The 23,476-nt window shown below is 45.8% G+C and overlaps 2 protein-coding genes across 7 annotated transcripts; one reads left to right on the forward strand and one right to left on the reverse strand.

Moving 5' to 3' along the window:
* Window positions 1-17: 17 nt before the first annotated feature.
* On the reverse strand, window positions 18-21,396 carry LOC114875976 (protein kinase C, brain isozyme). Of its 6 annotated transcripts, XM_029186899.2 has the most exons (14): window positions 20,804-21,396; window positions 20,240-20,714; window positions 13,695-13,726; window positions 13,532-13,614; window positions 11,868-11,979; window positions 6,783-6,911; window positions 5,993-6,146; window positions 5,698-5,926; window positions 5,485-5,616; window positions 5,084-5,349; window positions 4,779-4,980; window positions 4,496-4,684; window positions 4,215-4,355; window positions 18-4,131 (listed from the first exon to the last, which is right to left on the reverse strand). In XM_029186899.2, the coding sequence occupies exons 2-14, from the start codon at window positions 20,437-20,439 to the stop codon at window positions 3,979-3,981; spliced, it is 2,022 nt and encodes a 673-aa protein (XP_029042732.1). In that variant the 5' UTR covers window positions 20,440-20,714; window positions 20,804-21,396; the 3' UTR covers window positions 18-3,978. The 6 variants fall into 6 exon arrangements, with proteins under 6 accessions (XP_029042732.1, XP_046143781.1, XP_029042733.1 ...); XM_046287825.1 differs by having other exon boundaries at window positions 20,240-21,396; XM_029186900.2 differs by lacking the exon at window positions 11,868-11,979 and adding an exon at window positions 9,313-9,421 and having other exon boundaries at window positions 20,240-21,383.
* Window positions 21,397-21,522: 126 nt separating this feature from the next.
* LOC114875979 (phospholipase A2 inhibitor and Ly6/PLAUR domain-containing protein) lies at window positions 21,523-23,462 on the forward strand. The gene is made up of 4 exons (XM_029186906.2): window positions 21,523-22,501; window positions 22,560-22,679; window positions 22,818-22,996; window positions 23,063-23,462. Exons 1-4 carry the CDS (start codon window positions 22,447-22,449, stop codon window positions 23,153-23,155), a joined length of 447 nt encoding a protein of 148 aa, XP_029042739.1. The 5' UTR covers window positions 21,523-22,446; the 3' UTR covers window positions 23,156-23,462.
* Window positions 23,463-23,476: the final 14 nt, after the last annotated feature.

The following is a 23,476-nucleotide window of genomic DNA, read 5'->3' on the forward strand; positions in this document are numbered from 1 at the left end:
ACGAGCAACTATCATCGTTCATGGCACGATTCGAAACTTTTATTACGACATTATAAATGCACAAAAACATCTTAAAAATATGTGTGTATGCGTGAACGTGTGTATAATCATGCGACGTATAATCGAGAGAATAACAGATTTAATTACAGCTTCGAGAATGAACGGAGCTACGCGGATTATATTCGCTAGGGTTCCAATATCTTTCATTTTTATTTTTTTTTTCGCTCTTTCTTTTCTTCTTATATTTTGTGAATAGGAATTTTTACGCGATCGAACAAGCAGACTTCGCACCAAGCAACGTAACAAAACTGGAAAATAGAATGATTATCTAAATGATTCTCAAACCAGCTTTGAGAAAGCTGGTTCGCTATTCTTACCCTTGGATCGTTTTAACGAAAAATTGTTTGAAAAAGCAAAGTGGCGGTAAACGAGTGTGCCTGTTCGTCGCGACCATGTCGAAAACTGCATAAACTGTACCGTTCTCTACCCCTTACCTTTGAAAAGAAAGTCCAACGAGAAATGATGGACAGACCGTGACGGATAAAACGGACATACCAAAGGAGAAGAGAGCAAAAAACGCGAAAGATAAAAGGAACGAATGGTAAACGACCGTGGAAAAAAAAGAAGTCGATAGATGAGAAACCTAAAGGAGCGGAGACAAAGACAGAGAAAGATAGATATCCATGGAAAGATAGAGAATGAAATAGAGAGAGGAGATAGAGAGAAAGTGAAAGAAAAAAATAGAGACCCAGAGATATCAATGCCTATATCGAACGGTCCATTGACAGAGGTATCGGTTCTGTGTGTCTCTATTAAGAAACAAGACGACACAATTCTTATAAAATCAACTCTCACTTATTTGATATTTTTCTATAATCATCCGTGAAACGGGGGTTCGAGCGATCGAGCAAGCCGCGGATCGATCTACGCATTCGCGATGATACGAATGGAATCGAGTCGAAGGGTGTTCGATCACCGAACCACGCGTTTTCCATCGTCTTCGAGGCAACTGTCGCTATCTTATTATTTTCCCTCGAGATCGTTCGTTAGCGACGATCGACGGTTCATCCAACGTACACGCGTCAAGCCTTCGTTCGATCATCCTTACGCGCGGTGCCTCGTTTCGCAACGTTCGATTCGAATCGTGTAGAAGCTGAAGAGAACGCTACGAAAGGTGTCACGCGGCACGGTGACGAGAAAAAGTGTGTCTCACCTACTCGATCACGAGTAGACGATAGAGCAGAAAGAGGAGAAAGAAGAAGAAAAGAAGAATCATCGCCTACGCGTTTACGCGGGATTCCATGTCGAATCTGTTTTCTTCGTATCCTTCCTTCCGTCCTTCCTTCCTTCCTTTCTTCTTCCATCAAATTTTTTTTTCAATTTCTTTTTCTCAAATTTTTTTTTGGTACAAAAATAGATCTCGAGCACAGGTTACGTAGTCTCGCGCTAGAACATTTAGGATCTAAAGGAAACTCTGGAACGCGTCGCTGATTCGAACCAGAGCAGAAATTGCGCGAGGGTTATTTTGGACATATCGATAAATTGGCGTTGAACGAGCCACGCTCCTGGAACCACCGTGTACGTTAATGATTGTTATACCAGCCGTCGAACGGAGGTTGGACCGTAAACGAGGTGGCGGATAAGAGCGAAGCATCGCATCGACGAGACTACGTAATTTCGCCCGATCGAAGAACAAGATTGGATCACCCGCTAAATAAGGGGGCGAGAACTACGAGAACTACGATATTTACTTATTTATTTTGGAACGCGCTTAATTCAGACGTAACTCATATGTATTCGATTTGTTCGATATACTCGCAAACTCGTGTCTTTCCGTTACTGGACGATCGGGGATGGTCGATGGTAAAAGAGGAAATACGATTCGAACCCTCCTACGAGTACAACGGTATCGCTGTGCACCTCTACTCGATCGATCTCTCTCGTGCTCTTTACTCTAGATTTTGAAGTGAAAACGAATGGATAAGAAAGGTATAAGTAGCGATATCTTTGTAACCTGGAAGATTGTCGTCGCTTCCTTTTACCTCGGCCTCCGTGGTCGAACGTATTCGCTGGTCGCTCGCCGAGTTGCCAACGCGAAGCGTATAAAAAACAAGACACCCACCTAACCGTCCAGGTCGACGCGAGCCGATCACCTATCTCTACGACACATTACGCGCAGTTTATATCGACAGGTAATAATTAACCCTACGATCGAGCGTCGGCAAGCAGGCCGACCGAAAACAGAGAAATCGAGGAGGAAAACGATTCGCGGCGGGGATCGAGCGAAAATTCAAGATTCTTGCCTTTTTTCTTTTGCGTTCGGTCGAAAGCTTTTCTCATTCGAAGTTTCACGGGGGTTTGTACCAATTTCATTGGGCTCGATCGTTCTCGGTCTCGTTCTCGTCCTCGATAACGCGAGCCGATACGGGCCCGATAAAAAAGCGTATATCACCGAATGCGAGGATTTCAGGCACGAAAAGAGCTTTTTTTTTTCTTCAGGAAGTACCGAGGCGTTGCCCTTCCACGGTCTCGAGGCTCGAAGAGGAAGCGGAACGGGCTATTCTGATTTCGCGAGCTGTGAACGCGTCTGAAACGAAACGACCAAGCGTCGCGCGATCGTCAAGCTTCGATCGGTGAACGACCGGATCGACTGGAACGATTCCAACGATGAACGAGTAACGCAAACTTGCCGGCAAACGATCGAACGAAGAGATAAAAGGCACGTTGGTCGTTATTCGTCCAACGTTTTCAACGTCTAGGGCGGTGATCACTTGCCCGCCAGCACCGTATTACCCGTAACAGTCGTCAACGACTCGATCTATCCTCGCCTCGCACTTCGTTAATTATTATATGTTAGTCGTTAATTTTATTATCGAGACGAAATTTATCGAGCACGTAACGTCGGAGCAGACGAATCGACCTTTCTCAAAAAAGGTACTCCATATTCGTGCTTCGATTATATCGATCGGTTATAATTCCCTGTACGTGTATATGTATGTTCCTGTGTGTATACGTACTTGTGACCTGTGTGAGGGGTGTAAATTTACGTTACGCCGACACGATACGATAACGTTCGCATCGCTGATCGATTTCAATCCGTCTCGTAAGACGATAGAATTCAAGGACTCGACGTAACTATCTAATGTATTTCGACTACTTACGAGATTCTTTAAATCGACAAGAAGTGGAACGTTAACGAAATGCAAATAGAAATTTACAACGCGTAACGTGTAATATCCTTATAATGCTTTATATAATATGTATACGTAATCGTATGATGATAATAATAATAATAATAATAATAACAACAATATGTTCATTTGGAAGGCGACAGTAGAATCTACTGAAATAAACGGATAATAATAACAACATTGGTGGTAATAGGAATAATAATAATAATAATGTACGCGGAGAAGGAGGAGAGCAATACGAAAGTTTATCGGGTCGACCTAACCGCAGGAGGAAGCACGAGGTTTTTTAATCGCGATCGTTCGCGGTTTATCGTCTTTCTTCTTTCCTCGCCGCCTCGCCGCGTTTAAGTAAGAGAAGGATTCGCTCAACGAATCCATCGACGCCGATTCGCGCTAATATATGTATTTTATGTAACTGGTACCGTAATCGTACGCGTCAACGAGCGAGCATGGTAGTATTTTTTTTTTACCTTTTTTCTTTTTCGTTAAAAACACCTTGAAGACCGTCCGAGTCCCCTCGGACGGGATAAAAGAGACGTTTTATATTACGTTTTATATCAACTACGACGAACGTTTCTGTAACGGTAACAACTCTGAAAACGAGGAGAACGAGGGAAATTATAGAAGAGATTTAGGACGGAAGAGAAATAGAGAGGAGAATGGAGATGACGGTGAAAGCCCTGAGTAGTGAAGAGTCGGAAGATGAACACCAGGAAATGGAATTAGAGAGAAAAAGAGAAAATAGGTGTGTGAAGAGGTTACAACTACCGGACGAGGAGATATCGATTTAAACGTGTTGCACGAATTCTGGATTGAGAAACGAGAAACCCATGAACTCTGTTTGGTCCAGGTTCATCATAAACAACTTGTCCGTCGGCGTTAAATCCGTGTTCTCCGAGGTGAATTGTTTGTCGAAGTTACTCACATCCTTACGATGTTTCTGTCGAACAACAGAGGAAAAGGATGATTAAAGTAGATACCTGTTTCTTTCTCTATCCACCATCTTCGATAGCCGATACTCACGATCTTTGGCTTGAACGGTGGTTGCACCTCGCGATTTTCAATCTTTTCCCAGTCGATTCGTCGGAAAAACGCGTGACCACGAACGTCTTCCTCGCCTCGGAATCCACAGCCGAGTCGTTTCATCGGATTCTTCGTGAGAAACTGAAAGCACACGAAAACAAGGCGGTTATCGCCTTTCGCCTTAACTCGTAAACAGGCATTAAACGAACCCACTTTCTTTCGACCGAAATACCTTGCTCGACACCCGGAATCGCGAAAGAAAATGCTAAAAAAACGCTTACCGCTTTGCAAATTTCTTTCGCCTCCTTCGACAAACTCTTCGGATAACTGACGTTGTGATCGGTAATGGCGGCGAACAGCTCCTCCTCGTACTCTCCGTCGAACGGAGGTTGTCCGACCAACATTTCGTACAACAACACGCCGTACGCCCACCAGTCGACCGACTTACCGTACGGTTGGTACAATATGATCTGCAAAGAGCGAACGAATCGATACGAAACACCTGTTGTACACGTCGTTGAATCACGGAAAGATTGGTCGTCGAGGGAATCGGGGCTGACTTACTTCGGGGGCGATGTAATCGGGTGTTCCGCAAAAGGTTTTGGTAGTTTTGTCACCGTTGATCCCTTCCTTGCACATTCCGAAGTCCGCGATCTTGATGTGACCGTCGTGATCCAGCAAAACGTTGTCCAACTTCAGATCTCGATAGATGATACCTCGGCCGTGAAGGAAGAAAAGACCGATCGCTATTTCGGACGCGTAAAATCTACAGTGCGGGGAAAGAAAAACTCTTTACGTATCGCGGAATGCCGTTTCACGACCTGCGAGAAACTCGAGTTACGACGGATCGAGGAATCGGGGAAACTTACACTGCCACCGGTTCCTTGAATTTGCCGCACTGCTGTATCTGATACATCAAATCTCCGCCGTTCACGTACTCCATGACGAAGTAAAGCCGGTCCATGGTTTGGAAACAGGAGTGCAGTTGCACGAAGAACGGCGGTTTGGTGGACAACGCTAGAACGCGTTTCTCGACCATCGTGCACTCCACGTCGTCGTCCTGGATGATGATGTCCTTCTTCAAGATCTTGATCGCGTACAGCTCGTCCGTGCCTTTCCTCTCCGCCAGCATCACCTTCAATTCGATCCTCGCAATTAACGCGATTCTACCGATTAACGTATTAGCGCGGTAATTCTGGCTAGTAAATAACGAATAGAAAGAGATAAGGGATTCCGTTATTTATTAGCCAGCCGCGGAAGGATAACTGACTTTTCCAAAGCTGCCCTTGCCGAGGACCGTGAGGAAGTTGAAGTCGCTCGCCCTGATCAAGTCGCTCTTGCCCATGTTGTGTGGCACTTCCTTGTCGTGGGTCGACGTGGATTTCTTCGTCACCGAGGTCTTCTGCGAACAAAAGTTTGCATTTCATTGTCTAAACAGAGGGGAATGTCGTTAATCTCGTAGGATCATTCGATGCAAACGTACTCGCATTTTCACTTTCAACTCGGCAAGATCCACCCCCTCTTCCGGTACAGGTACATTGTAATATTCTCCTTCTTCTTGCGTGAGCAGTTTGAACCAGCCGCTGGCGGGCGCTTTGATAAGTTCCGATATACCGAAGGAAAGAGAGCCCATGAAATCGTTTCTCGACGTTCGATCCCAGTCCCAAACTTCGATCAACAGTCGCCTGTCCTTGTCCTCGGGCTTCAGATCGCTGAAATCAGAAATCCTCGTCGTTTCTCATTCTCGTCGATCCGTCGAAAGACCTGGAGGCACTTACAATGTGATCGTCTCGTTCCATTCGGGATTCAACGAAGACTTGATCGTCTTCGTTTTCTTCTTCACGTTGTCCGAATCTGGGATTAATTTCAGCTTTACGTAGGGATCCGACAAGCCGTTCGGATCCATCGGAATCAGATTTCGGCCTTGTTTCACTGCAATCGGCCGGCAACGGTGAAACAGTGTTCGTTCGCGAGGAAAGAAACGGAGAACACTCGATTCGATCCGTCATGGTCTTTCGACATTTCTTTAAAATCCCTATCTAATCGACTGATCTGCTCGTCAAAGTATCTTCCCTACGATATAATAATCGCTTCAACAGCTGTTTAACGGAAGCGTCGATAAATCGATCGAAGGATATTTTTAATAGCAATCGTCGCGGGAAAGTGCGGAACGAACTAAATATCCGTTTACAAACTGTAAACGCGTTTCGTGCACGCTCGATCGAGTCGGAAAGCTTACAGAATATACGGAATTACCATCGGCTATAAATAACTTGCTTTCTAGCTTGTAACCACGCTTTTCGACTGTTACGACACTTCCGTGGTAACTGTAATTTTCATGAATCTTCCTGATCGTTACCTTTTATTCCTTCTCTCGTTAAATACCCGACAACTTTCGATACTTTCCGATAACGAACGCTTTCTCCGTTTCTCTGCCAACGACAATGCTTTCCTTCTTCTTTCGGTATTACCTCTTCAAGTGACCCAACTCGAGCTCTAACGAGATCGAGTGGCCATTTAAAGGGGCAATATACCGTGATCCAGAAGGAAGCCGAGAAAAACACCTACCTTCGACGATGAGCTTGTTTCCGGAACAGCTGATGTGCAAGAACATACGACCGCGTCTTTCGGTATGGTCGCATCCACAGAGATTCGGCACGCTCTCCTCGCATCGTTTGTGTACGTTCATGTCGCATGCTAGGTCATTAGATCATCATCGATTATCGTCATCGTTCGACATTCTGTGGTACGTTTACGTTTTAGCCGAAACGCCACTTCGATTTAGATTACTATATACTCGGCATTCTTTTTTCTTTTCTTTTCTTTTCTTTTCTTTTCTTTTCTTTTCTTTTCTTTTCTTTCCAATCTCATTTCATCAAAAAATGTTGATTCGAGCAGCGAGGTGCAGGATAAGCGCGGTCCATCGCGCGTTTCGTTCGCTATCGAAACTGCAGCTGTCGACCGTCTGCCTATTTCCCTCGTTCGATCCATCGAAACGTAGCTCACGCCGGTTCATTTTCCGGCGAGAAAACCCCGCGAAAATTCGCCGTCAGTCGCGGCTGCAGTCGAGAGTGGACACGCGCGCGAGACTCGACGAACAAATCGTTTGAAAATCATGCACGGACGACGAAGGGTTCGTGCTTGAATCGCAAAATAATCAGAAATTCTTGTACAAATCACGAGAAGGTTACCGCGATCCTTCGCTGATCCGATTTCGCGCCTCCAACTTCCTCTTTACTTCCGTTCCCCTTTCAAAGCGTAAGGCTTCGGATCGATCGATAACACCTCTCGTAATTCTCGTGATTGCGGAAGTCGAAATAAACGAAAAGCGGCGTCTAATTACGACTAGATAACGTAAAACTACGAGAAGCTAGGAGAAACTACGATCAAAAGAACACTATCGATCATCTAACGCGACCGTCAACGAAAAACTTATTAGATTCGCGCAAGTTGCAATACTTTTCAGCGATAACGTAAAACGCGAATCGGTAAAAAACGAAAGAATCTCTGGCAAAACCGTCCAAAGAAAAATATTACGTTCACCCGGTATAAAATAATAAAAGGCTAATCTACGTCTATATACAATACGTGTACGACACAACTATCAGCATGCACGAGGACAACAAAAGTGTATCGCGTGTACCGTTTGGATCTGCGAACTCGCGAACACACACAGCTATCGTAGATATCTATATATATATATATACACAACGTTGCAAAAATAAAAAAAAAAGGAGAAAAAAATAATGTGTTCTACTTAGGGTATGTATAAGATAGGAGATAGAGTATCTGCGAGGGTGCGGTCAAAATGGGCAAAGAAGAGCAAACGGAGTGTCGGTGATGAGCAAGCGGGTATAGCTAAGAGGCGGAAAAATCAAACGTTCTCCTTCGAAACGGACCAAAACGATTTGACAAAAAACGTACAACAAATGGGAAAAGGTGTGCAGCGTAACCGGCGACCGTCGAACCAAACAATGAGCAATAACTGTAACGTGTATCTTGCAACCAGGCGGTTAAGGGAGTACGTATATTCGATAGGGAGAAACAGGGTATTCATGCGAAAAACGTTGAAAATTTGCTAAAGTATCGCATCGATCTTTACGTCCACGGAAACTGTATCGATCGGCGAGAGACCGTTGTTGCTTCGTGACAGGAGATCGTGACACGTTCAAACTCCGCGCCGGGTATGGTCGTTTCGCAAAAGCTAGGTAACACGTAAGTTTACGAAGGAGCAGCTCGAGTCGATAGGAGGTAAAGCCGGAAACTTTGAAAGAATAACGAGGAAGGCCTGTAGTTTAACGACGTCTCGTCGGTGGTCGCAAGTTTCTACGAGACTAGTCAAGCTTGCGAAGGCGAAATAACGGGGATAAAGGATCCGTTGGAGGGAATAGAAGATTACAAAGTCGAAAGGTAGTGCGATGTAGGTACTCTCGGATACAGGGGACAAACGATTCGACTTTGCTCGTGGGACAAGTACTAAAAACGCTATAGAAGAGTTTCGATCTGGTCTGGCGGGAGTGAAAGATATACCCTCTGTGAATCGTGGATAGAGCTAGCCGGTGATCTACGACGGGTATCGTCTTCGATTCGAGCCTGCAGCATTTTCAAGCTGATCGAACGGGAAAGGGAACCGAATTTGAATTTCCAATCGATAGAAAGCCGAGTATTATGCGTGGGGTGAACGTTTTCGACTGCATAAGATCGAAACCGGGTTACCCTTTTCCTCTCGAATCTAGACGATCGCGAACTCCTGTTTCCGACGGGCTGTCTACGAGAGGGCAAACGCGTGCGAAAAACTTAGCCGCTCGCGAAATCATTTCGTTTTCTTTCGTTTTGTTTCGTTCCGTTTCTTTTTCTTTTCTTGTCTTTTCGCTTTCTTTCATTTTAACCCTTTCAGCCCTCGATACTTGGCGGCGCGCCTACGCTGTGGACCAAATACTTTTCGCTTTGAATACTATGCCCGGATTATTTGGTTGAAACCGTACGGTCTTTTAGAAAGTTTCGAATATCGCCTTAGTCCACAGCGAGCGTTTTCGAGTATTGTAGGACCCAGGTACGCGTTTCGTGATCGTGAAAGGGTTAATGCTTGGTTAACTACCTGAACATTTAAGTCCCTGATGCGAGATACCGTGAAGCATCGAGCCGCAGTGGTCGCAGAAGGTTGGCGTCAGGTACGTGAAAACATCCCATTTGTGTGCGGTGCTCATCTGGGAACAAGAAACAACGGTCCGGGGATGCCCGGTCCTTCATTGTGTTCTGATGATTTTTTTTTTTCGAGAATCGAGTCGATGCGCCTATCGAATGACGGAAACGTATCTCTCTCCTACGATTTGCTGTAAGAATAATCTTTCTAATCGCGATCGGGCGATGAATCGAGAAGATGAACACGCTCCTAGAAATCGTGCTAACTTTTGTGCTTTGCGTAAAAAAGGGAAGAAGACTGAAGTTTCGATATTCCAAGCAACCGACAGACACATCCTGAACTGGTTCAAAGATCGCGCTTCGCGATATTCGATGTAGGAATAAAGTCGGAGAAAAAAAGGGACGTTCTCGAAGGAAAGGTTGTCGTCCCTCGATTCTCAGCCGGAAACGGAAGAGAACTCGTGTTCCGCGAGTAAACCTACTTTACAGCGAAAGTATAGACCGTTCCCATGGAACCCGTTAAACTCGCGCTTTGCTGTCGAAATTGAATTCGACGCGACCCCGTTCTCTCGATTCTTAGCTTCTATTCCTCCTCAGAAGACCTGCTCGCGAAACACGATTAAAGGGTAAGAATGGTGAAACCGGGAGACGCGGGTCGCGACGACCAGAGAAACGAAGAGAGAAAAAAAAGAAGAGACGAGAGAAGTAGGAGCAAATTAGGCGTTACTTCGGACGCGTTCTTTCGTTTCAATTTTCCAACCTCGAGATTCCTCTAGGGGTTTAATTAATTTCCACGCCGTTCTTTTTTCAGCTCGCGCTACTTTCAACTTCTTTTTTCTCGTCTCGACTACGCGTTTCGTCGCCTAATTTTCATCCGGCTTTCAAGCTCGTTCGCGACGCTCCGTTTTTAATTTTCCGTACACGACCGAACGTCTGATATCTCGACGAGAAAGGATCACTCAATCGACTCGAGTTACGCGTCACGCAAAGTACATATAGGAAAAAAAAAAAATAAAATAATGAAGAATCAAAGTAGAAAGTGTAAAGAGTGCGGGACAGATTAGCCGATATAGACACGCAGAAGCTGAGTAACACAAGGTACACAGACAAACTGTACAAAGAGAGAAAACGGTAGTGTCTATTTACAAGGAGATCGTTTGCAACTCGATTGATCGCGTCGAAGCGTATCCTTTCTATCGCGTATCGATACTTGTCGTGCTTTTCTCAACTAAATTCTCTTCTACGATCGAATCTACGCTCGAAAGAAGTCTTCAACATGCAATCGAACGTTTCGTATATGCGATCGCGAGATCGGCAAACTTTAGTCAACTCGTCTAACGCGTTCCTGTCGGAGGAACTTTCAACGACTACTTGAGAAAACACCGTGTATTCTAACAGAGAGAATGCAGAAAGAATAAAAAAAAAAAAAAAAACAAAAAAAGACAAAAACACACAACTCAAGCATCGTTATCCAGAGGCCAAGCCAAGTTACGTGTGTATCGTGAACGCGACTACGCGAACATCGAGGTGACGACGCGTGTTCATTTGTGCACACACGATGTAAAAGGTAAAATCGAGGAGAAGAGGTTTTAAACGTGTGAACAAGAGGAAAACGTTTCACGCGCACACGTCAAACTCGAGAAAAAGGATGAAACGAGAGAAGTTAGATAACCTTCTAGCGATGGAAGTATCGCCGAGCAAGCTTCGAAAGCTGACTTTTCCGATGAAACTTTATTTTGTTTTTTTTTTCTATTTATCGCTAGGTCCCATCGCTAGATTTTCTTGATCGCGATCGTGTTATAAAAGCAAGAGGAGGGAAAACACGGGTACAATACGAAGAGAAGAAACGAAGGAGAGATTCGATCTCGCTCGCTTCTTCTCTTTTTCTTTATTCGACCGGATGTTCGAGAAAAGATCGATTTGTACCACTGCGAAACATGTAAGTACACATTTAGAGAGAGAAACGAGGATGAAAAGGGAGAAGCTTGCCACGTACGCGATTCGAGCGGACTCGCGGATTAATTGTCGAAAGTACGATACGAGTCAAAGTCGAGCGATATTCTTCTTTCTTTATTCTCGTTCGTACTTGCGAGATTCACCACCATCCCTCGTGCACGCGCAATCTTTATCATCTAATTTTTATCCTTCCCTTTCTTCTTTTTTTTGTATTTCTGGCGAGAGGCAAGCTTTGCGAAACAGTGTGTGTATATATACAAACAGAAGGAAGAGGAGAATTTGGAGAAGTTAGAAGAAAGTAAATAAGAAGAAGAAGATTAATAGAAGACGAAGATTAGTGGAACAAGACGAAGAGACAAAGCAACACCACGAACAAACTGTATGGGCCAAAGAAAGAAAAAGATAATGTACGACATTGGTACCAATGTGCGACAGTGTCTGTGTGTCCTTTGATATATATATATATATATTTCTTTTTCGTGTGTCTGTGTGCGTGTGACTGGTTGCGTGTTCTCGTTTAATTCTTTCCATTTTCTTTGGTTTTAATAATGATACCTTGGCACTTCATGCCCTGGTGGATGACACCATACAGAAGACTACCGCAGTGGTCACAGAACGTGGGGCTGTTGTAGGTGTATTGCTTGAACTGGTGCTTCGTCCGCGTGTCCTGCGTTATTACACCATTACACCGTGCACACACACGCAGACTGTCGGGTGATGGCGCGGGGATCGTGATCGGGAATTGATCGTTGGATCAAGGATCGATCGACGTCGACCAATTTCTCGTCGAACGCGAAACTTTCGATTTGAAATTCGAAGGAGGATTTCATTTTCGAAACGTATCTCATTTGTGCGACAGTTGGCTGGTTGAAAGCGGACAAAATTTCAGAGACAAAAGTTCTCTACTTTTAACGAAATTGTCTGCGTGAAATTCGTTAGGCTCGGAAGGTGTGCTCGATCGGCTTTTCGAATACAGAGAAGCGCGGCAACTCGATTATTACCTTCCCTCGCGTAGTTCGTTAGTCGCGAACGCGTTCGATATAATCGACGCCCGAACGTGCTTCGAGTTGGATCGATCGACTGTCTCGTGGAATGACGCGAAATCGGCAAAGTCGACGCGCGATCGAATGGCGGGCAAGGAGATACGGTTAGAGGGATCATCGAGAAATAGTCATATCTTCGAAGCACAGAAGCACGAGGAAATCAGCACCAGGGCCAAGGAAGACGCTAGGACATTGATCGTTTTAGTCGGAATTCCCAAAAGTAAATAAAAAATCAGTTCGATTACGCGTATACACGGGAACGAACGTTCCCGACTCGTCCGAACCGCGCGATTCGCGATTCCCGTTTCTCATCGAACTCTGTTGCTGATAAATCTCGAGATCCGAGTCGGCAACGTTGATCCCGTTGCAACGATTTCGCTCAACGAATAATCTCTTTCAGTTCGACCCCATAATTATCCCGTGTTACAAGCGTGGTTAAACGAAGCGCAGAAAACGCTTAGGCCAATCGTGCGCGGTGCGAGAACACGTGGAAAAATGTATATAGCTCTTAGCCCCGGGGTGTCCTTTCCCTGTTTCCTCCAGCCAAGGATCATCCCTCTCGGTCGGGAAAATTCTACCGCGAAACGGATAAAAAATTAAATCCTTTCGATCGATCGCGCGTCACAAGTATGCCGGCCGAGAGTTTCGTCGACGGAAAGCTCGACCTCGATATCGACCCGATGACGACCTTCCTTAACGGCAACGAGTTTTCTCGCAGCATCGATACGACCGCGTGGTTACTCGATCGAGATCAGAACGGGCCTCGAAACGGTCCTTTCCGTTTCGGCGCGAAGCACGCGATCGCGAAAGAACGACGGCTCCTTGGCTTTGGACGAAAGAGAGAAAGGCACGGTAAAACTGTCGTCGAGAAAGAACGATAAACAAAAAGAATCGTGTGTGACGATACGTATATATATACATATATATACCCAGGTATGCATATGTATATATATTGTATCTATATAGGGCTGCCGTTAAGTTCGAATATTCGAGCAACTGGAAATTCGAACCGATTCGATCCGAGAACTCGAAAGAAAGAGAACATCTTGTAAGAATCGTGTATAGTTGATATTCTTTCGAGTTCCCGGTTCGGATCGGTTAGTCGAGCCGAGCGTAACTCGGCTCACCTTTTCCGAGTGTTCGAACAGCTCCGGATATACGAGCAGAGATACTCACGTCCGAATCGGCTCCTTTGTCAGCGCCAGGGCACGTGAAAGTCACGTACTCGTGACATCGTTTGTGAACGACAAAGCTGCAGACTGAAACACATGGAAAATGCAGGCCGAGTGGTCGCGCGAATACGCACCTGTGCGGTAACTCGACCAGGTCGCAGCCTTACCTTGGCATTGGTATCCCTGCTTGCCGAACCCCCTGAAACAAAGTTTTCACCGTCGCGTTAGTTCGTCGTGAAAGTTTAGGACAAACGATATTATAGCATCGGGAAGTCCGTGTCGAGTGAAAAAGGAAAGTGCAAGTTTCAGGGTGCGAAACTTTGCTATAGTTGACGGATTTTGTTTTTTGAAATTATGAAGCCAAACGTCAGGGAAACGTAGGGACGGCCTGGAAAAATACACGAGCACCGTTCGGAACTAGCAGCGTCGCGACGCTAGTGACGTAAACCATTTTCGTACGTGCAATTTACAGCTGTCCGTGTAAGTCTCGTTCGAGCGCAACGTGGACAGGACCCTTCGTCCTCTATATTTTCGCAAGATTAACACGGGTGACACATGCCTCCGACATTTATATCTCTCCTCCGATAAACGTCTAAAGCGTCGACGGAGTAGGTTTTTTGTCTCGTTTCCCGATAATTTCAAGGAAACGAGCGTATCGTGAAACGTTCGCTTCGCCGAGGTTCTCGTTCTCGAACGAAATGGAATCAATCTGCGAGAGTAAAGCGGAGAAATATGAATATTTTTTTTCAGAGGAAAAGCTCGCAGAAGTTAACTTCGACTGGAAATAGTGTGCTAGAATTTGATGACGCGAAATCGACGGAAGCAACCGGCAGAACTTAGCGCGCGGCCAAGTGTAAAGTTTGAAAGCGTCCCGGTCGAAAAGTACAGATACCAAAAGTGCATTTTCAACCTCTACCTTTGTTTACGGGCTCTAATTTAATCGACGCTTTTATGCCGGACCGTCGCGTCGATTAAATCAGCTCCAACGAGCAAATCGATATTTCAAGGTTCTGCCCATCCAACGTCCACTTTGCTCGATCGAGTACGCGTCGCGGCCGATACCCGATAGTCAATAATCGAGAACATTGTTTTCTACGATCGACTCGGAGCGCTGAAATCGAGAGATACCGATCTGCCTACCACGTGTGCTTTCGTCCAGCCGTTTCAAGATAACGGCTACGTACGTAGCCTGGCGAGAAAAGAGGAAAAGAAAAGCTTGAATAGGCGGCAGGTAAGAGGAAAGGGGGTAGAGAACGCGACGAGACGCGGAATGGAAGGGAAAAGGGCGAAGAAAGGGATAAGGGTGAGAGGAGAAAAGGGGTTGAAATCCGCGATTAGCCTACATTGCTTCGAAGCTCGGCTGGAAACACGCGCGACCGTATCGCGGCGGGAAGGAAGCTTCATCGCTGGGTAAAACGCGTGAAATTTGCTTGGAAATTGTTGACGACGTTATCGCGTACGACTCGTTGAAATTATTCGACGAACGGAGAAGCAACGAATCGTGAATCTCGCAGGACGGTGAGAAAAGTTTGTCGAACGGATCGTTCTCGGCGAGGGTTAGCAAGGAACGGGATAAACTCGTCGCGGCCTTCGAAGCATTACCCATCCCGCTGGGACTTGTTCCGAGTGATCCCCTTCCAGCTACCCTTCGGGAACATATTTTCCTTCTCGTTAGGCGGGAAGTTTCATGGGAAAATTTCCATCGCGTTTCCATCTGACGCACGGTGGGTCTCGGTTAGACTCTGTATTCGCAGCATCGGGAAAGGGAAAACGCGAGCATCTCGTATCCTTTCGCGTTCCCGGCTTAAGCGGTAAATTAACTGGGATAACGAGTCGATAGCTTCTATTTTCGATACGGACGCAGCACGGTGTGCGCGTGCCGTCGATGAACGCCCTTTGGAAAATTAAGGTCGAATTAGTCGACCGCTCCAGTCGCGCGTGTTCCGCTGAATCGAAGCCAAAAGCGACCCCGGTGACGTATCTCCGCTCGAACGCGATACTCGAATAACGCGCGAACGTAATCCTCTTATTGGATTCGAGGGTTCCGATCCCAGCCTCGAATTCAACCTATATACTATACGTATATATCCACTATATTCGAACAAACTGATTTTACATCCAACTACGTACGCGTACGTAGTGGTAGCACCACGGACGGACGCGCAGAGGGTAGCTGCTCGAGTGGACGGATAGACGGACGAAACTGGCTCGTACGCGCGGACGGGCCAATTTTTTCTGGTAAAATTAACCCGATATGCATGCATTCAAAGCGAAACTCGATAGGAGGCAAACGTGCAACGAGAGAGAAAATTTGCCCTGCCTCGAATACGATTTTCCACTGTAGCCCGGGGATTGGATCGATCGACGACAGCCCCTACAGCAAAAGAAAGATGCAACCAAAAAAAAAAAAAAAAAAAAAAAAAAAAAAATGACAGTCGTATCTACCAAAAACGGAAAACATTGTGGAAACAATAAATCCTAAGGCAATTCTCCTGATGATTCGACGATATTGAAAGGACTGATCTTTGCTGATATAAAGAAGAAACGCGATAAGCGCTTGTAAGGATTTTCCGGTTCGCGTCCTCGCTCGTAACCTTCCCCTTCCGACCGCGACCGCGACCACGTCGACGACGAGGCTGCGAATCCATCGACGAAAACCTTTTGTTCCAACCTAATTGGGTTTCCTCTCCGTTTTCATCGATTTTATTGTCTCCGTGTCTGTGACGCTAAAAATTTCTCCTAGTTATTCCGCATCGATCCGTTTCCTCTCGCTTCTTCGAGATTCGCTCGAGATCTTGGCGACGAATGTTGCCAGCTGAGAAGTACCTGGCCGTTTTATCGTTGGTCGCCGAACGAACGCTTCGTTTGTGGATCGCGATGGAAAATAATAGAGACTAGTAGGTGGATCGGTGCAGCGGCAGTCGGGGTATGTTTGTGGAAAGTTTTAAAGTGGTCGCGTCCAACAGGCGGTCGATTGGTCGTTCGCCAAAAATATGAATGGTTGCATCGAGGCAAAGTTTTGTTCTGCTAATTAAGCGAGAAAACGATCGGACCGATTCGCCTGACCGATGGACCAGATCTTTCAATCTTCGAAGCATTCGATACAAACCGTAGACAAAAGTTGCGCGCATAATCGGGCAGGGTAAGATTGTTTTTCTTCGCGTACCTTGCTGCGTTGCGAAAAAATACGATACGCGAAAGAGCGAGAGAAATTCTGGTCGTTTCATGGAAAATTCAACAGGCGGTTCTCGTTGGCCTTCGGCCAGAGCACGCTCGTTGCGTTGCCGAACGTGCTTTTTTAGATTCTACGATGACAAAATTCGTCGGACGTAACGAATAATCGTACCGTCCGAATTGCAGTCTCTTTGCTTCGACGGAGAAGGTTTACGAGTCGGGAAAGGAGCGGAGAGAATCCGATGGCAATTGGCCGAATCCGTGTCCAGCTCGAATGGAGAACGCTCCGCGTAATCCGATCTGTATCCACATACGTAGCGTCGCGGAGCGTCGCGTCGCGTCGTCGCTCCGATCGATCAGTTCGACAGGATTCCCGTGAATTTCGAAGGAATGACCAGGATCGCGGGAATCCGTGTACCGATATCCGTTTCGATCCGATCCGCAATCCCGGTTGAGCGACCGCCCGAACGCTAACGGAACGCAGACGTAGCATTACGTACTCTCGATTCTATTTCACCGCTATAAAACTTCTATGCGTGTTTCTCTTCCTTGGGATCTCGTTAAGGGTCGCGAGAACAAGGGTGATCGACTGCGGCCGCAAACATCCTGACTGACCCCCTCGTTCCTCTCCTATTTTTCACCGATTCCTCCTCGATATCGACTTTGTACCAAAGTAGACACGATGAATTACACAATGAGAGAGGACAGAATCCGTTGCCGTATCGATAGAGGTCGAGTTACGCAAACGCGAGAACGATCGAGAGTCGAATCGAACGGTACAAGAGGAACAGTTGAATGGAGGCGAGGAAAGTAAAAGGTGTTCATCAAAGTGACGAAGAAAAAGAGAAACGCGCAGAGTAGTTACGTACGTACGAGGGTTCTCCGAAGCAAAAGGCTTCCTCGTAACCGATTCGATGTTACGCTTCGTTACGCGAGTCTTGGATCGCGCCAACGAAGCAACAAGATCAGAGAGCAATCCACCACCCGAAAATATATCGAATGATCCAAAAATAATAGTCTCGTTGTTCGAAGGTTTCGGCAAAGTATATTTTTCTCCTCCGCTCGTAATCTTACCGTCAATCAGTGCCGAAAGCACTTCTCGCGAAAAGTAACCGTCCTGCTTCTCTTTTATCCTCCCTTCGTGGTAATGAAAAAAAAAAAAAAAAGAAAAAATCAAGAAAACTGCACGCTTTCCAGTAGAGCATCGTATAAGAGGGAAAATTGGAACGTTCCCAGGCGTCGAGATCGTTTGATTTCCCCGAGACAGTTTCTTCCGATATCTCAGCCGTGTAAGTGAATTTCCAGCCGACCGGAAAGATGCAGTGGAATAGTCTTGTCGACGGGGCGACGCTTATAATTCACAGAAGATAACCCTTTCCGGCTGCCAGTTACATTGTCGGATAGAAATTGAACGTTTAATCGGTAGAGGCGAAAGTCGTTGGATGAAATTCATAGAAGATAATTGGTACCGCGAGTAGGAAAAGTTTCCCTCGCTATTCTAAGGCGTCGTTCGAGCGGAATGGAAAAGAATAAGAGGAGTTTCGAAAATAAATTCGATGGCGGGAACACGAGGCTCGTAGGCCTGTCAGAAGCAGAGACACATCCGAGTAATCAGGTGTGAACCGACGAATGTTTATCGAAGGGGAACCAGCCAAGCCCTTCCGACAGAATTTCTCTGCGTAATCGATTTGCCGGGAATCGCGTTCTCTTCCGGCAGGAAGGATTCGAGCTAGTTCGAAATTCGACGACGTTACGTGAAATTCGTCGGTCGTCGCGTTATTCCAGACCGCGTAACGCGATCCTCGCCAATTTAATTCCATTATTTCGCTTACGGAGCAAACGACAAAGTCGATCAGCGTGACTGCTACGCGTTCGATTAGCCGGCGGAAACCAGTTAAATTTACTCGGGACGATGTTACAAAAGAGCGAGTTTCAAAGTTCCATCGATTCGAAACAGGCCACCGCACCGTGGCGAACGGTTTCCAGGCAAAACTGGATCGCTTACCTACGGTATCGCCCCAGGAAAGCTGCGATGAAACGAGCGAGTCGTAACTGTGGCTTCGAACGAGCCCACCGGCTGTTCGAAGTAAACTTCGTCAGACGAAACCGCATAATTCGATAACGACTTATGGTTTTAAACGCGTTACGTTGTCGCGATCGCGACACGTGATTCGCGAATCGGCAGAAGCCAAAGAAACGACCAGCCCCGTGCTCGACTCCTTGATCCTCCAAAATACCTTCTGCACTTCCGTTAGGTAACCACGATATTATTGCTTTATTCGAAGATAAGAAAACGTCGCGTTTCCGTGATACGAATACGAATCGTTCGAACGATCTCTCGAAAGCGAGACGCGGACAGCAACTAAACCGACCCGTATTCGATCGCATCGTTTCGGACGATCGGAGATGGGATCGCGTTTAACCGTATTTGTCGCAATTTAACCCAATTATTCGGTCGGCGTCTTAACCGCATCGAACTGGAACGATCCGAAGATAGGAGGCGAGAAGCTGTTAGCGAGTCGCTATGATTGCTTGCACGCGAAATTTTCAAATGCACGAGGCTCCTTCCGTCCCGGCTCGCGAAGAAAGCTGCGACAAAAGCCATAGAAGAGTCGGATCGGAAACGTCTGTTGCTCGCGTCCATTCTGAATGGCAAAATCGATGTCGGAGAAACAAGTTAGTTTGGTTACTGGGTCGCGCGCTATTCTGCGTCAACGCTTGTAACCGTTTCGAGCGTACCGCGAACGTAAATGTTACGCGTCAGGGCGTCGTTCGAGTTACCCGTGTCTCTTCGCCAACACTTTTCACCCGATAAACTACCGTTTCCGAGCGAACCACGCGTTCTCCCATTGTCATCACCAACGACAAAACGCGTCTCGTTCTCCCGTTTCTCGGCCCGATTCGAAATCTTTCGCAAATTGCTTTCCCTTCTTTCTTATCACCGATTTACCAACCATCCGAAAGATGACCGGTCATATAAGAACGTTCGAAAACCCCGCGCTCCGATTGACCTCTCGCTCGATTCGGTCGTTTCTAATTTGGACGAAGCGCGAGTATTCTCAAGGCCGAACCGTTTAACCGATGCTCGAGCTGCTCTACCGGCAGCTATCCGCTGGATTTATGTATCTTTGTGCAGAGAACGAGAGAGATGAAGAGAGAGAGAGAAACTGAAGAGAACGAGATGAAAACGGAGGCAATTGCGAATCTCAAAGATACACGCGTTTCCACGATTTCAGATGCTGCAATGCACGCGACATCGTAAGCCACGGTGGTGGTGCACGTTTGCTTTAAAGGGAAACGACAGTAGGAAAATAGAAAATCGGTTATACGGTGACCCGACTCGATTCCACTCGTAAACGAAGGGATGAATCGATAGAGGGAGAGAGGGAGAAAGAGAGACAACGAGAGAGTGTATGTGTGAGAGAGAGAGAGAAGCGAAAGCGGGAGAGGAGCAGGAATAAAAAGTGGACCAAGCTTGGAACGCGAACGGAAGGATGTTTGTCAGGAAATCGAGATAAAAGCGGATGAAAGGGCTCACCATATAAAGTCCTTGCAATGACTGCAGAACGTCGGTTGTTTAAAGAACCGCGGCATGAAGCTGTGGTTCTTGACGATGTAGACATTCTTCTTTTTGAGGGCTCCTTTTCTTCCGCGGAGCTTCTTGGCGAATGCGGTATTCGCATCGCCGGGTCCGAGGGAATCCTCGCACGTGTTGTTTGCTTCCTGATCGTCCGCCATCGTGCGCTCAACTGGTCGATTCTCCGGGCAAACGGTCCAAAGGAAAACCTCCGCCGCGAGTCTGTTCGCGGCTCGGACACTTCCGCGCCGCTCTTCCCCGCTTAACGGGCCCGCGGCTTTTCCTCCGCTGTCACGTCAATCGGAAGATGCACGCGCGCACACACCGATCGACCCTGCCAGGAGTTTCGAGTCTCGAGTCTCGAGTCTGCAGTCGAAACGGAGAGCAGAGTAGTCGGACGTCCGGTACGAGCGAACCAACCTCCAGACCTGATTTCCTGAATGTCACGGATAAACCAGGAAAAATACCAGTGAATAAAATAATCAAGCCGTTCGTTTACGTTTTACGCGATTAACGAAACTGTACTTTGAACGTATTCGCGTTCAACGTGAACTCGCCACGACGTGCGACAGGTAACCTTCTCTTCACCGACGGCCACCGACGACGTCTCTCTGGCCTCGCTCGCCACCGTCGCGACCGTCGCTCCGTTACCTCCTTCTCCTCTTCCTCCTCCTCTTCCTTCGCCACCACCTCTTCCTCTTCCACCGCCGACGCTACCATTCCTCTTCCCACTATACCCTTTACCCTCTATTTCTCCCACCCTCTAACTATCTCTTTTCCTTCCTCTCTATCTTACATACGTATACGTTGGGGCACGCGCGTTCTCGTAACCGCCCTACCGCCCCCGCACCGACGCTGGCAAACTACACCGATAACCCGGTCGTCATCCCTCTTTCCTTTATCCCTCTCCCTCTATCACCTTTTACGTTTACCTCCTCTTCCTTTCCTTTCCTTTCCCTTCCGTTCTAAACCATCCAACTTTCGACTACCCTTTCCTTACACCTCGAGCTTTCGTTACCCTCTTATCCAACTATCGTAAAGTCCTGTACAACTTTAGGATCTTTGTACTGCCTCTTTTTTTTTTATTTCTCTTAGGCGAAACATCTTTCATCTTTTTTCCACTGTTTTATTTTTATTTATCTATTTTTTTTTTTTTTTCAACCACTATTCTTTCTTGCAACATTTCCCCAACCCTGCTACCCCTCCCTTTTTCTCTTTCTGCATACCTATTCGCTTTACCCCTCTCTCGAATCGGCTGATAATTTTAGATTCTCGGCGCAGTTCGCTCGACACTGCCACTGCTCAGCCTGCACCGCGCACTCGAATATCGACATTCGACGACCGCGAGAATCGCGAACACGCGCCGACCTGACCGAAACCTCGACAGAGTTCAGATTATACGGAGAGGGGAGAACGAATGCATCAACCAACTAACCTTTCCTTCGCATCTTTCCTTTCTTTTCTCCTTTCTTCCTTTCTCACGTGCTTACTTTGTTTATGCGACCTCTTTTGTTCTCCATTAACCCTTGAAATTTTATCTTTCGACGCATCATTGTCCGCATACTCCAACTCTTCGTCCTTTCCCTTTCCTTTACTCTTCGTTTTTCACCTACGTTAGTAATTTCATTAAACCCGTTTATTATATCCGTCTATTGCTCGGGCTCTTCACCTTCAAAATCCAAGTCTCCTTAACTCAAACCCAGATAGTCGATTGTTAGAGAAATGAGCAGCTTGTGTAATTTGAAAACGTCAGTCGACGATACTGCTGTTCATGTTCCATATGCACATTAATTGATAAAGAGTTGATTTTCATACCTGCTTATAATGAATTCAATAAACTAGAAACACATTTCCAAGTTCGATTCGTCGTGACTGTCAAGTGTACGCCAATTATGTAATAACATCCGCAACGTCCACGTCATAAGATGAAAGTTTGAAAATCATTGAAACAAGCGGAATAAATATCCACTTTCTTCATTAATATTTCAATTCTGCTCTCGTTCTTCCAATGTAATCGATTCGAGATCTTTTGAATTTTATACTCGATTAGATCGTCAGTGGTGCCAACGTTACGAACCATATGATTCATTCCATTCGATTTTGCATCACTGTTGTGGCGTAGCGCGCGCCCCGTTGTATTATTATCATTGCTAATAAATTTTCCCAACATGAACTCTTTAATAATTTATTGGACGATCCTGATGACATGCTGTCTAACGCTTAGTAAGTTGAATAAATATTGTTTTGTCGTGTACGGTTACTTATTTATCAATGTTTTTAGACCACGCCCTGGAATGCTACGTTTGTACCAATCAAGAAGGTAACAGAGAAAAGTGTCTGAAGAGTACAAAAACCTGCGAGCAAGGCCAAGATGCTTGTTTAACAATGATTAGATGGGGAAGTAAGTTTCTCTTTGTTGAAATAAGTTGTACGATTGCCCAGTGTAATAATTGAGGTTATGTTTATATCGTTAGTAAGAGCAACGAGTGGAAAAATGAGTGTTCAATTCAGTTGTTCATATTATTGTTCTTTCTTGCAGGCACCCCGTATTGGTCACCAGGTGCCAAGAAACAATTTTACGTCTCCAAGATGTGTTCCACTAAAAAGGAGTGTGAAAGAACAAAACAGTCTAACATGGATGATTGCACATATATATGGTACCAAGATTGGCAGTGTTCTGATTGCTGTCAAGGGGACAAGTGCAATTATTATGCTATAGTGAGTTAAAGCTTTGATTTTGTAGCTTAAACTGTATGCAAATATACAATGTTCATTTTGTTTCAGTCTGCTGCAGGGGAAGTACGTCCGCATTGGCTGGTCGTAACCATCGTTTCGATATTTCTATACAATTTATGGAGTATGATCAACAAACATTAGCGTAAAATAGCAGATATTAATTAGAGACTGAAGAAACTATGACACCCCATACGTTAAAAACGTATTCGGAAGCATCGCTTACGGCATACGCCATACACGTATCACCAGTATGAATTGTATGGCATAGCGGTAAAGAGAACGTAGAAGAAAAGAGGAGATGAACCTGATATTCCATAATCCGTCCAATATGAAATTTTTATACATTTTAAACTTTTAGTCCACGAATGTACTACGAATATTTTTTACTTGTTAATACTATGTGTAACATATATACATAATTACATGTAAATAGCTTTTTACAAAAGAATATATACTTTTTTA

This window comes from Osmia bicornis, chromosome 11, assembly GCF_907164935.1.
Source record: "Osmia bicornis bicornis chromosome 11, iOsmBic2.1, whole genome shotgun sequence".
Lineage (NCBI taxonomy): Eukaryota > Metazoa > Arthropoda > Insecta > Hymenoptera > Megachilidae > Osmia > Osmia bicornis.

Bases quoted from the DNA above. Each gene is read 5' to 3' on its own strand.
- LOC114875976 (XM_029186899.2), bottom strand. From the start codon at position 20,439: ATGGCGGACGATCAGGAAGCAAACAACACGTGCGAGGATTCCCTCGGA. The intron at 13,727-20,239 runs GTGAGCCCTTTC...ACTTTGTTTCAG, and splicing joins CATTGCAAGGACTTTATATG to GGGGTTCGGCAAGCAGGGAT. The intron at 4,356-4,495 runs GTAAGCGTTTTT...GTGTGCTTTCAG, and splicing joins CGAAAGAAATTTGCAAAGCG to TTTCTCACGAAGAATCCGAT.
- LOC114875979 (XM_029186906.2), top strand. From the start codon at position 22,447: ATGAACTCTTTAATAATTTATTGGACGATCCTGATGACATGCTGTCTA. The intron at 22,502-22,559 runs GTAAGTTGAATA...CAATGTTTTTAG, and splicing joins GACATGCTGTCTAACGCTTA to ACCACGCCCTGGAATGCTAC. The intron at 22,680-22,817 runs GTAAGTTTCTCT...TCTTTCTTGCAG, and splicing joins AACAATGATTAGATGGGGAA to GCACCCCGTATTGGTCACCA.